This window comes from Macaca mulatta, chromosome 6 (assembly GCF_049350105.2).
Source record: "Macaca mulatta isolate MMU2019108-1 chromosome 6, T2T-MMU8v2.0, whole genome shotgun sequence".
Classification (NCBI taxonomy): domain Eukaryota; kingdom Metazoa; phylum Chordata; class Mammalia; order Primates; family Cercopithecidae; genus Macaca; species Macaca mulatta.
Window position 1 is genome coordinate 39,620,441 of NC_133411.1, and position 14,385 is coordinate 39,634,825.

General features: G+C 35.6%; 1 protein-coding gene across 5 annotated transcripts in view; it reads right to left on the reverse strand.

The window, feature by feature from the left end:
- LIFR (LIF receptor subunit alpha) overlaps positions 1-14,385 on the reverse strand; it is a 76,732-nt gene that overhangs the window by 30,543 nt on the left and 31,804 nt on the right. For all 5 annotated transcript variants that reach the window (XM_015139923.3, XM_078004406.1, XM_015139924.3 and 2 more), the window contains exons 6-9: positions 6,083-6,257; positions 4,776-5,030; positions 1,166-1,295; positions 570-739 (exon numbers count right to left, since the gene is read on the reverse strand). In XM_015139923.3, coding sequence (XP_014995409.2) covers positions 570-739; positions 1,166-1,295; positions 4,776-5,030; positions 6,083-6,257 — 730 coding nt within the window. The remainder of the gene's footprint in view (positions 1-569; positions 740-1,165; positions 1,296-4,775; positions 5,031-6,082; positions 6,258-14,385) is intronic.

Here is a 14,385-nt window from a genome sequence, read left to right on the forward strand (position 1 = left end):
CTTTGTAGCGACAGGGCAGTTCTGTATCTTGCATGTGGTAGTGGTTACCTGAATCTATACATATAAATTGCACAGAACTACACACACACACACACACACAAGTACAAATGAATGCACATAAAAACTGAGCAAGGTCAGTAGTCCAGTTAACAGTGTTTTAAGAGTGTCAATTCCCTGGTTCTGATATTGTACTAGAATTATATAAGATGACACCACTGAGGATAGCCAGAGGATGGGTTCACAAGGCTCTTATTATTGCAACTACCAGTGAGTCAACAATTACTTCAAAATAAAAGTTTTTAAAAATTGGGTAGAAGATATTTCAGAAATCAAGAATTATCAGAAACAGCTACTTACAGTTTATTTGTAAATTACTAATTCAAGTATTTAAACTCAATAAAATAGTAAAACTTGAAATTATACATTTAAAGTTTTTATAAATATATGAAATTAAGTAACTATAAAGAAAATAATCAGCAAAAAGTAATCTCCATAAGTATTTTTCATTAACCAAAGCATTTCACCACTTCTAAAGTTATTTTTAAGACATTAGTTTATTTATAGCTTACCTTTTTCAGTTATATTAACTAAAATTGTTGATTCTGATCGACCCAGAGGATTGTGGGCATTCAAAGTAAAATTATATATTTCTTGATTTGGAAGCATTTGAAAGAATAATTGATAGCTTCCATTTGTAGGTGCTTCAGCTCTTTTAAATCTAACATATTTTCCTGAAAAACTGTTAATTAAAAAAAAAAATTTCAAAATGGCAAGAGATAAATATTGCAGGAAAAAATAGGCAAATTTGTAATACTTAATTTGTATAAAAAGTTTAAATTTCTAATTAGAGGCATATTACATACTCAGAGAAGAAAATGTACATGATACAGAAAATAGAAGAAAATAATCAGCTGTAAGTTTACTACCCAGAAACAGTCTCTGTTCATATTCAAGTGTTCTTCATTCTAAGCTTCTTAAAAGAGGAGACATGAAATTGAGTGTACATGTGGCTGAACTGCAGTACGTATAAGTGTAATTTTATACAGCATATTTGGTTTTATACCTTGCTTGCAACATAAATGACCTAGTGCACTTCCCTATGTCATTTAACATGTACCTCCAATGTACTCCTTGCTATCTGACATCCTTTCCCAATTATCATTACCTTTCAAGTAAAGTGTAACTTGTAGCACGTGGGCCCACCAATGCTGTCGCCCTTCCTGGATTCCAACTACATAGAATTTCTTTTAAATCATGTGTCTCACAATTCAGTTGTTGAGGAGTATCTGGTGGATCTAACAAAAAAAAAGAAAAAAAATCTAGGTACTTATGATTACATATATTTTCCCTGAAAACATAATATTTTATAAATGTTAATGCTTTCCACAATTTCCTAAAAAATGAAATAATTTACTATTTACATTTTACTTTTGAACAATGCAGGAATGTCTTGTCAGAGTTCATATTACATTAGAATTGACAGATTAAAATATACTGAAAAATGACTCTTAGCTCATTTGGAAACTCCCTATAAACTTCAAAGATCAATGCCCACTTTTTCCCGTTAATCCTATTTCAGAGTCTACCAAATCTCTCCAAGAAACCTGTGTCTAATATGTTAAGTCAGAAAAATCTATAGGTTAAAAAGTATTATCACCTATCATCAATATACTGTGATTTGAAAAGAAATACCAAAACATACTGAAAATCAATAAGTCATGCTACATGTTTCAGAGTTCTAAAATACATTGTAAGTACTGTCATTTAGAAAACTCTTGGTAAAATCCTGCGTCTCCATATTCAAACTGACTGCAGCTCTTTCGTTGTTTTTCTCTTTATCAAAACTGTTCTCCTTGGCTTTAAAGCAGGACTAGAAAAATTAATTTTTTTTTTTTTTTTTTTTTTTTTAAGATGAGACCTTCAAAGTGATAAACGAGCTGGGTGCAGCGGCTCATGTCTGTAATCCCAGCTCTGGGAGGCCGAGGCAGGCAGATCACTTGACGTCAGGAGCTTGAGACCAGCCTGGCAAACATGGTGAAACCCCATCTCCACTAAAAATACAAAAATTAGCCGGGTGTGGTAGGGGGTGCCTGAAGTCCCAGCTACTTGGGAGGCTGAGGCAGGAGAACTGCTTGAACCTGGGAGGTGGAGGTTGCATTGAACCCAGACTGTGCGAGAGAGTGATACTCCATCTCAAAAAAAAAAAAAAAAAAAAAAGTGATAAATGAAAATTCTGCAGTCTGACACTGTTTATTATACAAATATTTCTGTAATCATGTTTAACCATACACATATAGAAACTGGTATTTCCTCTGTCATATTTATCCAAACTATCTTTCACTTTTGGTAAAAGTTCTTTTTAAAAAAAACTGCTTGTTTAAAAATTCTGTAAAATGTTTTTTTCACAAACTTGAATTAAAAAAAAATACTACTTAGTTTATCAAGCAAAACTTAGAAAATTTTATACCTTCTCCAGAGATGAGGAAAACATCCTTCAGTGATATTTTAGGTAACATTAAGAGGATTAATGAGTGTTTATATGAGAGTTTAACAATTAGATAAGTAAACAAACACTGACATATTTATTCTGAAAATTGTTTTAAACTTAAGGCCAAATATTCAGTCACTCTATTAAAACCACATACCAAAAATTTGGAATATATTTAAAATGCTGGTTATCTTAGGATTTGGCAGATATTAAGTTGAAATATTAAAATCTAAACAACAAGAGCAAATAAGAGATAAATAGAAGGACAGACAGAAGGGGAAAAATTTGAGAGGACAGTATTTGAAATGTACTAATTTTCTTTTCAAAGAAATTGACTTATAAAATAATCAACTGAAGCTAGGTTAAAAGCTAGGTATACATCAACTACATTTTTATGTACCAGTCAATAGAAAGTGCAATTTAAAAAACAAAGTCATTTTTAATATTACCAGAAAACACCAAGCACTAGGAAAATATTTACCAAAAGACCAAAAGACATAAAAACCTCATATTAAGATGAATTAAAGAAGACCCAAGTAAATGTAGGGATATACCATGTTCACAGTTTGGAAGATGCAAATATTGTAAGAATGAAAATTCTCCTAAATTGATCCACGGATTTAACGTAATCCCAATCAAAATTCCAGCAGGGTAGGTGTATGTGTACACAGACGTGTATGTAGGGAAAAACTAATAAGCTGATTCTAAATTTCTTTTCAGTATTTTCAGTAAATGGTGGCTTAACAGGATATCCATAAAGAAAAGGAAATAAATGAATCCTGATACCTAACTCACGAAATAACCTGTTCTTATAAATTTCCTAAAAGTTCCCTCTGAAGGGAGATGTTACTGCTGCTCAACAAATATTGTACAATATTTCAGCCTCCAAACGTTATAAATGAAGGTTAAATTATAAATTAAATCAGCTTGTTCTATCACTATGATAAAAGATTACAACACTGTCTGAAATAACAGAAATGGAAACAGTGCATAGTCTCATCTTTTAAGTTTTAATTTCTTTTTTCATACTTTTAAGTAATAGCTCATTTTTGGTATTGCACACGAAGCAACTTCACTACATATACCACTGGGTCTCAACTTAGACTCCAGGACTATTTGTGAAAAATGCTGCACGTAATTTCCTAACATTCCATTAAGAAGGAAAATATGATTTCCAGGATTTAAATTTGAATGTAACCTTGCTTTCACTTAATGCATTACTGAGAAGACAAAGAGAGTCAGATTACAGCCATCAAGGTGAGATGAGCACCTAAGCCTGGCTATTCCTTTGGGAACACACCAGTATCTGAATGAAATTCATCAAGAAGTACTGTATAAGTAAACAAGAGAGCTGCTGATCTAGACCACAGCTGAGAATCATTAAAAAGAAAAAGCACTAAGCAATCAAAAGAAATATCATAAAATCTAGTTAATCTATCTTACACACTTTATTCATATGACCTATAGACTAAAATCCCAGACTTCTAATTCAGCATGCAGGGAGGAAGGGACTCACTGATAAAGCTGTCAGTGACACCAAAACGTTACGGTTGCTACAAGGAAGGGAGGCAGAAAAACTCTAAAATTGAGACCTCAAAGTTCTAAATGTTTATCTGTGGACATTCAACACAAGCCAAATGGGCAGGGCAGCCCACAACAAACAACTACTTCTGGAAATACCATGGAATTTTAGACAGTGGGGTGATCATGTTAATACAGACACCTTGAATGATAGAGCATACATCATATACAGAACGCAGTGGGAGAGTACATTTCCCCTCACCCATGTCCTCCTGCCAGCCTGTTCTTCTCAAACCTAATAGTTAAAAGCTGGAGAAGATATGTTATGCTACTGAAATATTTTGTGTAAAATTGCTATAATTTCTTTAATTTAGATATTTTAAAAAAGGTATACTTTAACTGGAAAATTAATTCACATAATATCTAAACAATGCAGGGTTAAGAAATATTATATACTATCCTTGACTTAACAAAGTTGTTAACTAAGAATTTAAACTAAACATTAGAAGCTAGATGTTTCAAATCTGATTACAAAACCAACAAATTATACAGATACAGGTTATGTACAAAACAAGCTTGCAATTCATTTTAAAACAAGCAAATATTCTAGTGCCTCCTTTGTATATAGCCTTTATATTAAAGAACAAAGAAATGAGAAAGAAACAGAATCACTCCCCACACCTCCCACTCCAGAAGAAGAATTAAGGGTTTCAAGGAGGACCAAAACAGGCTAATATGAATTCTCTCTTTAAAATCATATACTTACATCCAGCAAAAATAACAGTTCCAAATATGTTATCTTCAGTTGTAAAAACCACATTTGTTCCACTACTTGCAGAAACAGAAATATTATGAATCTCGATTGCAACATTTTCCCCATCAAGATGGATCAAGGGGCAGTTTGTATGGCCAATCAGTGCTGATAACACTTTTTCTTGACTTATACAACAAAATGTTATGTCTGAGCCTACAAGTATCACTTTATCTTGAGGAAAAACCTTAGTCTGAGAATCAGGCATCCCTAGAAAGAAAAAGAGGAATTATCAACATTTTATACAGAAGTCTTTTACATAAACTTTTCTATATTTTAAGACTTTTTTTTTCATAAGATGACTTTTAAAATAGCCCAGTATATACACTACAAACTGTTAGGTACTTTGGATGGTCCAAAGATAAGGTGTGTTCCACAGGTTTTGTAGGAGCAACATATATACAAGAAATTTTTAAAAAGTGTATGTGGTTTTATTTACTTATGAAGGGATAATGGTGAGAAAGCAGAAGCAGATTACAGGTCAATATCTAAACTTAATGTCATAGGTTTATATCTAAGAAGTCTAAGGGTTGAAATTCCGTGGGTTTATATATACATGCGAACAATCCACGCCCTCCAAAAATCACTAAATAATTCCATTCCTTTTATTCAATGTATTTAGGGCATATGTCTTACTTTCCATTGGCCTAAATATATGCCCAAGTACTCTACATCCTAAAAAACAATTTTCTTTCATCTAGTCCCCTTCCTTCCTCTAATCCTTTTCTCCATAGAGAGATCTCTCTCTACAATGATTACCAGCCTTTTCAGGATTTCATTTTATGGTCAACAATTTTCCAGGCCCCCCATCCAAACTGCCAACATTCTCCCTATGTATCAGTTTTACTTAATGTACGGATGGTTTTTGTTATGCTTGCAGATCCCCATGTTCCTGGCAATAACTATGCAGCCTCTAGGGATCTGCTCTGTGAGCCAGAAATTGGGAACTATTTTTTTTTAAAATAGATTTCATCTCAGTATCATCTATACACAATTTTTAATGCTCTTCACTTCCTACGACAGTGATTTTCAAACCTGGATGTTTATCCAACCACTCAGAAAGTTCTTTCAAAATACAGATTCCTGAAGCCTATCTCAGACTTTTAGATCAAAATCTCCAGGGATGGTGGGCTTAGATGCTCCCAGGTAATCCTCATGCAGCTGAGTGAGGTTATGAGAACTGAAAGCTTAAACTAAATCTTACTCTTAAGTAAGACTAATTTAAATCATTTGAAACAAAAATTCTTTAAATATAAGCTTACAAGAAATGTTCTTCACAGGGCTCCAGTCACTCCACTCTTTGCGACCAGAAAAATGAAGACTGTCAATGTAGCATCTAATTTCCACAAAATGAATGGCACACTCCAAGGGCATATCTGAGGCCCAACTCCAGTGATGAAGTGTATCTTTGCCATTCAGAGTTGTGTTGTGGGTCACCTAAAAATGAACACAAACAAAAAACTCTATTTCCAAGTAGCAATATGTTTTGCTCTCCTTTAGAATTAAAAGACACAATAGATTCTATATAGTCATCAGCTAAGTTTATGGTTTGTCCTTTAATACAACTGAGTTTGTGTAAGGTGTAATAGCAGAGTAACAATAATCATGATTCATTTTTGTTTACTTCTTCAACTTTAGGCCCTAACGTATTATATAAGATGTTGCTATTCATTGAAACATTCAATTTGGTACGCAAGAAAATACAGGTTGGGTATCCCTTGGGACCACAAGTGTGTTGGATTTCGGACCTTTTCAGATTGCATTATATACTTCTCAGATGAGCATCTCTAATCTAAAAATCTAAAATCTGCCTGGGCACGGTGACTTACACCTGTAATTTACCCAGCACTTTAGGAGGCTGAGACTGGCAGATCCCTTGAGCCCAGGAGTACAAGACCAGCCTGGACAATATGGTGAAACCTCATCTCTACAAAAATAAAAAATAAAAAATAAAAAAATAAAATTAGCCAGGCATGCTGGTTTGTGCCTGTAGTCCCAGCAACTCAGGAGGCTGAGGTGGGAAGGTCTATTGAGCCTGGAAAGTCAAGGCTGCAGTGAGCTGAGATCATGCTACTGCACTCCAGCCTGGGTGGCAGAATGATATCCTGTCTAAAAACAACAACAAATAAATAAAATAACAAAAATCCCAAATCTGAAATGCTCCAGTGAGCATTTCCTTTGAGCATCATGGTGGGGCTCAGAAAGTTTTGAATTTTGAAACACTTTGAATTTTGGATTTTCAGATAAGGGATGCTCAACCTGTATACCATTGCCTAATGATCTAAATTTTTCATGGAGTAAAAGTAATGAATGGGGTTGTACTTTCAAAAGTTTAAGTCAAGCAGAGGAGCAGCATTTCAATAAAATAGTTTAAGACTAGATTTGTTTTTTATATAAGTATTCTATATATTTACTTTTATTTTTAAATAGAAGTTCAAATATGTATGTTATACTAATACAAAGTATTATCAATTGTAAGAAATGAGCAAGATTTCAATAAAATATTGAGGTGCTATAAAAGATAACTTGGGACTTCTAGGTAAACACAATAAACAAATATTTCCTTCTCCCTTACCTCCTGAAATCACTTCAAAGTAGGAGTAAACAGATTTTTTTAAAAGGTGTGAATGGACAAATACAAAATATAGGAGATAAAGCAACATCACTAAAATCTGGAAGCTGGAAAGCAAATGGATAATGGTAACTGATGTAGAAGACCTGAGAAAACGCAATCTTAAGCATCCAATGGGAAATACAGGAAACCAGCTTGCTTCTATTACAGAAACGCCAAAGGGCTCAGTGAGTGGCTGTCCCAGGCTTCCCTGGAAATAAAGAGCTCAAAACAGCAGGATTGCTTGAAAGTCGTTTGAAGGTATGTTGGCTACCCAGATCCCTTCCTATACTCCACGCTATCGAAGGACTACCTTTGTTTACCTTGGCAGAAAAATAAAGATATATGTTCTGGAAGAGTAAAAAAGAATATCTTTGGATTGAAGAATTTTAGGAAGAGATGAAAATGGGGACTATCATTCCAAAAACAGGGGGATTGCTAACCTATGCCTTCTTCCTCTGCTCAGCTCCCAGGATACTGGTTTGCCAGATTAATCCTCACCAGGTAATAGCCTAAATGAACTTTTCTAAGTCACATGAACAGGTCAAGATAAAATACCTAAAATAAAATTTGGTGTTTGCCACCTGCATAGCCCATCCTCATCACTCTAGAGGGAGGGCCCTCATCAACAAGTCCTATCCAGAGAAACCAAAGTGCCAATTAGATTAAAAAAAATTTTTTAAGAGCCCCTCACTTAACTATGAGCAGCAACCAGGATGACCAGAAAGTGTACAAGAAATTCTAATATGAAAGTCAATGACCAAAAAGAAAAGAAAAAGAAAAAAATGTGAGGAAACAGGGCACGCAGAAAAAAATTTTTAATCATTAGCATCCTCAGAGATAAGATATTGCATCCATGAAACAAAAACTGTATACATTAAAAAAATCCTTTCTTTCAAAGGATCTTCTATAAATTAATAAACATATGAATAGAAATTCAATAGCAAGATGCAAAATTCAGTTTAGAAGAAATTTCTCAGAAAACAGAAAATACATAGAAAACAAGAAAGATACAAACAATCAGAGGATTGTTGTGGAAGGTTCATGAAGAACAGAAGTTCTAAAAAAAAAAATAAAAAAAAAAAAAAAGGAGAAGAGAGAAGGACAAATCAAAGAAATAAAACAAGAAATTCCCAAGCTGACACACATGCGTTTTTAGACTGACAGGAGTCCAATGAGTGTCCAGCACAACAGATAAAGATAGATCCAGACTAAGAAACAATGGAATCATACCTTCAAAATCTTGACAAAATTTCCCAACCTATAATTTTTACCCAGTTAAACTAGTAATCATGCACGAGTGCAGAACAGACATTTTCATAAATGTGGTATCTCCATGTATTCATTTGGTAAGCATTTTACACTCCGCCCAGTAATGTATGATATGAAAGTTCCAGTTCCTCTGCAACTTCTCAGTATTAGTAATTGATAAGCTTTTAAAATAATTAAAAGAATAAATTATATTTGCAAGTGAGCTGTTACAGACAGCAGAGAATATCTACAATAGCAAGTAACTACTGGAATACAGTTGGCTCCCCTCTATTCATCGCTCCCATCTGTGGGGTCAACCAACTGTGGATCAAAAATACTTGGAAAAAAATTCGCATCTGTGCTAAACATGCGCAGACATTTCTTGTCCTTATTCCTTAAACAATATAGTATAACAACTACTTACACAACGTTTACATTGTATTAGGTATTACAAATAATCTAAAGAGGGTTTAAAATATACAAGAGGATGCCCGTAGATTATATGCAAACACTACACCATTTTACATCAGGAACTTGAGCATCTTTGAATTCTGGTATCTAAGGGAGGTCTGGAAGCAATCCCCCAAAAGATATCAAGGGACAAGTGTATATGCTTCCACAAAAATGAGGAAATAAGAGAAAAACTGGAGATTTAGCAAAAAGAAGATCCATCTTAAGACAAACTTGTAGGAAATACCCTAGATGATGGAGACCCCTTGGACCACAGCTTCCTAAGGAATGTGTTGAAAGACACTGAGGTCTATCTTGAGTGAGCTATAAATATATCTAGGTATTAATCCATTCAAACCTAGAACTGATCGGTAGGGGTTGAGGCTACTGGAGCCTCTGTGATGCCTCTGGCCACAAGCGGTCTCGGCTATTTTACCACACTCTGTGCTATACAAATATTATCAGTGTCTGTGTGAAACCTTCTGTGAATAAGGTTGGGAAGCCAGTCAGAAGGCCCTCAGAGAGATTTATTCGCAAAGATAAAACTGATAAAGTACTTCGTATATTTGAAAATTGCAAGGAGATCTACACTGCCTGCAAAGAATTTAGGATTAAAGTGATGAAGCAGAGAAATAAACAAAAAAACAAGATAATATAAGGAGTGGACAAAAAAATGTGGATTTTTTTATAGACCATAATACAAATGATTAATACTGTTCTACCAAAAATTATCATAGATTCCACTGGAAAAAGATAGGAAACTGGCAGGCTGCAGGGAGAAGGAGTCAGAGGGAGGAGCAGAAAGAGATAAGGCGGTGGGGTTAGAGGAGAAAAGGGAGGGGGGCTGCTATCAAGAAATAGCAACATAAGCATGCTATTTGGAGAAATGAAGATAAATAATGAAAGGGATCAGTTAAAAGAGTTGAAACAGGTTGTTTCCAGGGAAAGTCAAGGAGGAGTATTTGTGTGGGGGCAGCAGTGCCTAGTGAGCTCTTCCCGGTGTGCGCAGCACACAGCTCCCACTGCTGGACGCAGAGACCATGCACAGACAAGTGCCTCACAAATCAAACATGAATACAAAGCATTCTTGATTTTTAAATTTTAAAATAATAGCCTTATTACAAAATAATAGAATTAAAACATCATAAAATGATCACAAGCAATTTTGTCTTAAATACTAACATTAATAACATACTATTAATAAAAATGTCCTGGGGCATTTTCCCTTTACAGTTCTAAAGAAATGTGTTCTTTCTCATTGCTTCTTGCTATTATTTTCCCAAACAAATTTTTTCCCAAAAGTAGGGAATTACTGTCTTGTCATTGGCTGACTTACGCATGTTGTAGAATGAGCTATATGGTTTTAGCATAACAGTCCCTTCATTTAAGTCTGATTTCACTCACATTTCAGAGTGTCCCTCTTTAATTCTAGTATTCTCTAGTTAGTTCCTCCTCAAGTTACCTTAAAAATAAAAAAGCCTTGTCCCTATCCATCTGACAAAGGGCTAATATCCAGAATCTAAACTTAAACAAATTTACAAGAAAAAAATCAAACAACTCCATCAAAAAGTGGGCAAAGGATATGAACAGACAGTTCTCAAAAGAAGACATTTATGTGGCCAATAACAAAAAGCTCATCATCACTTGTCATTAGAGAAATGCAAATCAAAACCACAATGAGATACCATCTCATGCCAGTTAGAATGGCGATCATTAAAAAGTCTGGAAACAACAGATGCTGGAGAGGATATGGAGAAATAAGAATGCTTTTACACTGTTGGTGCGAGGGTAAATTAGTTCAACCATTGTGGAGGACAGTGTGATGATTCCTCAAGGATCTAGAAGCAGAAATACCATTTGACCCAGCAATCCCATTACTGGCTATATACCCAAAGGATTATAGATCATTCTACTATAAAGACACGTGCACACATATGTTTATTGCAGCACTATTCACAATAGCAAAGACTTAGAACCCACCCAAATGCCCATCAATGATAGACCGGATAAAGAAAATGTGGCACATACACATCATGGAATACTAAGCAGCCATAAAAAAGGATGAGTTCATGTCCTTTGCAGGGACGTGAATGAAGCTGGAAGCCATCATTCTCGGCAAACTAACACAGGAACAGAAAACCAAACACAGCATGTTCTCGCTTATAAGTGGGAGCTGAACAATGAGAACACATGGACACAGGGAGGGGGACATCACACATTGGGGCCTGTCAGGGACTGGGGGGCTAGGGGAAAGATAGCATTAGGAGAAATACCCAATGTACATGATGCACTGATGGGTGCAGCAAACCACCATGGCACATATATACCTATGTAACAAACCTTCAGTTTTGCACATGTATCCCAGAATTTAAAGTGTAATAAAAAAAATTACAAAATTAAAAAAATAAATAAATAAAAAAGACTCATCCCTAAAGGGAATAGTGACAAACAGTATTTGTTTAGCAGCTTTACAGATATACTATTTACTTTGCAGACCCTAGAGCAAATATTGCCACTGTACCAATGATAAAAATGAGGTTTGAGGAGTTATCCTAAGCCCATAAGTGGTAACCCAGAGTGCAAAATGTTAGGCCATAATGACAAGTTAAGCAAGATAATTTAAATAAATAATAGCTTTAAGACAGCACTGGTAGAGCTGTATCAAAGTTAGCTGCAAATTAGATTAACAGACAAGACTTGCCATGAGAATCAAGAAAAGTGAGAGTTTGTAGGCTGAATTAAGATGGGCTTTAAGGCCGGGCGCAGTGGCTCATGCCTATAATCCCAGCACTTTGGGAAGCTGAGGCAGGTGGATCATGAGGTCAGGAGATGGAGACTATCCTGGCTAACACGGTGAAACCCCGTCTCTACTAAAAAATACAAAAAATTAGCTGGGTGTGGTGGCTCGTGCCTGTAGTCCTAGCTACTGGGGAGGCTGAGGCAAGAGAATTGCTTGAACTCAGGATGTGGAGGTTGCAGTGAGCCGAGATTGTGCCACTGCGCTCCAGCATGGGCAACAGAGCGAGACTCTGACTCGAAAAAAAAAAAAAGGATGGGTTTTAAAATAAGGCGTAGGCAGTCTGGGCAAAAAAGTGAGACCCCATCTCTATAAAAAATGGAAAAAAAAAAAAAAAAGTTGGGCACAGCTGCATGCATCTGTAGCCCCAGCTACTCAGGACACTGAGGCAAGAGTATCCCTTGAGCCTAGGAGTTTGAGGCTGCAGTCAGCTATATGATAATGCCACTGTACTCCAGCCGAGGTGACAGAGCAGAACCCTATCTCTAAAAACAAAACAAAACAAATAAAATAAAATAAGGGGTAGGATTTGACCTGGGTCTTGAAATGTAGGTTCAAGTAGGATATGTGAGAAGGAAGAGGACGACATTTTAAATTTAAAAAATATATATATTTCTTTTTTTTTTTTTTTTGTGAGACGGAGTCTCGCTCTGTCGCCCGGGCTGGAGTGCAGTGGCCGGATCTCGGCTCACTGCAAGCTCCGCCTCCCGGGTTTATGCCATTCTCCTGCCTCAGCCTCCCGTGTAGCTGGGACTACAGGCGCCAAAATATAAATTGTAGCAGTTAAGAGAAGACTCGGAAACCAAGCTGCCTGGGTTGGAATCCTGACTCCACCAAAGTCTTCCTGTGACTCTGTTGCCATCTGTAAAATGGGAATAATAATAGTATCACCCTCCTGGGACTGTTGTGAGGATAAAAAGAATCAAGGTATACAGTAATGTGCTATATAACAATATTTCAGTCAATGTGGGCCCACATATACCATGGTGGTCCTTTAAGATTATAATGGAGCTGAAAAATTCCTATTACCAAGTGACATCATAGCTAACATAATGGCATAGTGCAACATATTACTCATGTGTCTGTAGCGATGCTGGTATAAACAAACCTACTGTGCTGCTGGTATAAGAATATAACACATGTAATTGTACTCTGTACATAATACTTGATAATGATAATAAATGACTATGTTACTGGTTTATGTATACAGTGTACCACACTTTCTATCATTATTTTAGAGGGTACTCCTACACGTTTTTAAAAGTTAACTGTAAAACAGCCTCAGGCAGGTCTTTCAGGAGGGATTCCAGAAGAAGGCCTTGTTACCAGAGGAGATGAGAGCTCCACACATGTTACTGCCCCAAAGACCTTTCAGTGGGACAAGATGTGGAGGTGGAAGACTGTTATACTGACGATCCTGGCCCTGTGTCGGCCTAGGCTAATGTGTGTGTTTTTGTCTTTGTTTTTAACAAAATAGCTTACAAAGTTAAAGAAAAATAATTTTTAAAAATACAAACAAGCTTATAGAGTAAGGATATAAAAATATTTTTGTACAGCTGTACAATGTATTTGTTTCAAGCTAAGTGTTAATACAAAAGAGTCAAAACGTTTTTAAAAATTAAAAGTTCTAAAGTAAAAAAGTTACAGTAAGCTAAGGTTAATTTATTACCAAAGAAAGAAAAAAAGTTTTATAAATTTAGTGTGGTCTAATTGTACTGTGTTTATAAAGACTACAGTGGTGAAGAGTCATGTCCTAGGCCCTCACATTCACTCACTGACTCACCCAGAGAAACTCAGTCCTGCAAGCTCCATTCATGGTAAGTGCCTTATACAGGTGTACCATTTTTTATCTCTTTAAACATTTTATTGATACATAGTATTTATGGGATACATGTGAGTATTGATTACATGTACAGAATGTGTAATGATCAAGTCAGGGTATTTGGGGTATCCATTATCTTATAAGTATCATCATTTCTATGTGTTGGGAACATTTCAAGTCTTCTAGCTACTTTGAAATATATAATACATGGATGCTAACTACAGTTACCCTACTTGGCTATCTACCATTAGAACTTATATCTTCTATCTAACTGTATATTTGTACCCATTCACCAACCTCTCTTCCTGCCCCTGTCCCACCAACATACCCTTCTCAGCCTCTAGTATTTATCATTCTATTATTAATAATATCTCTACCTCCATGAGATCAGCTTTTTTAGTCTCCATGAGTGAGTAAAAACATATTATATTTATCTTTCTGTGCCTGGCTTATTTCACTTAGCATAGTGGCCTCCAGTTCCATCCTGGTTGCTGAAGATGACATGATTTCATTCTTTTTTTATGGCCAAACAGAATTCCATTGTGTATATATATCACATTTTCTTTATCCACTCATCTACTGAGGGACACTTAGGTTGATTCCATGTATTTTCTATTGTGAATAGTGCCATGAT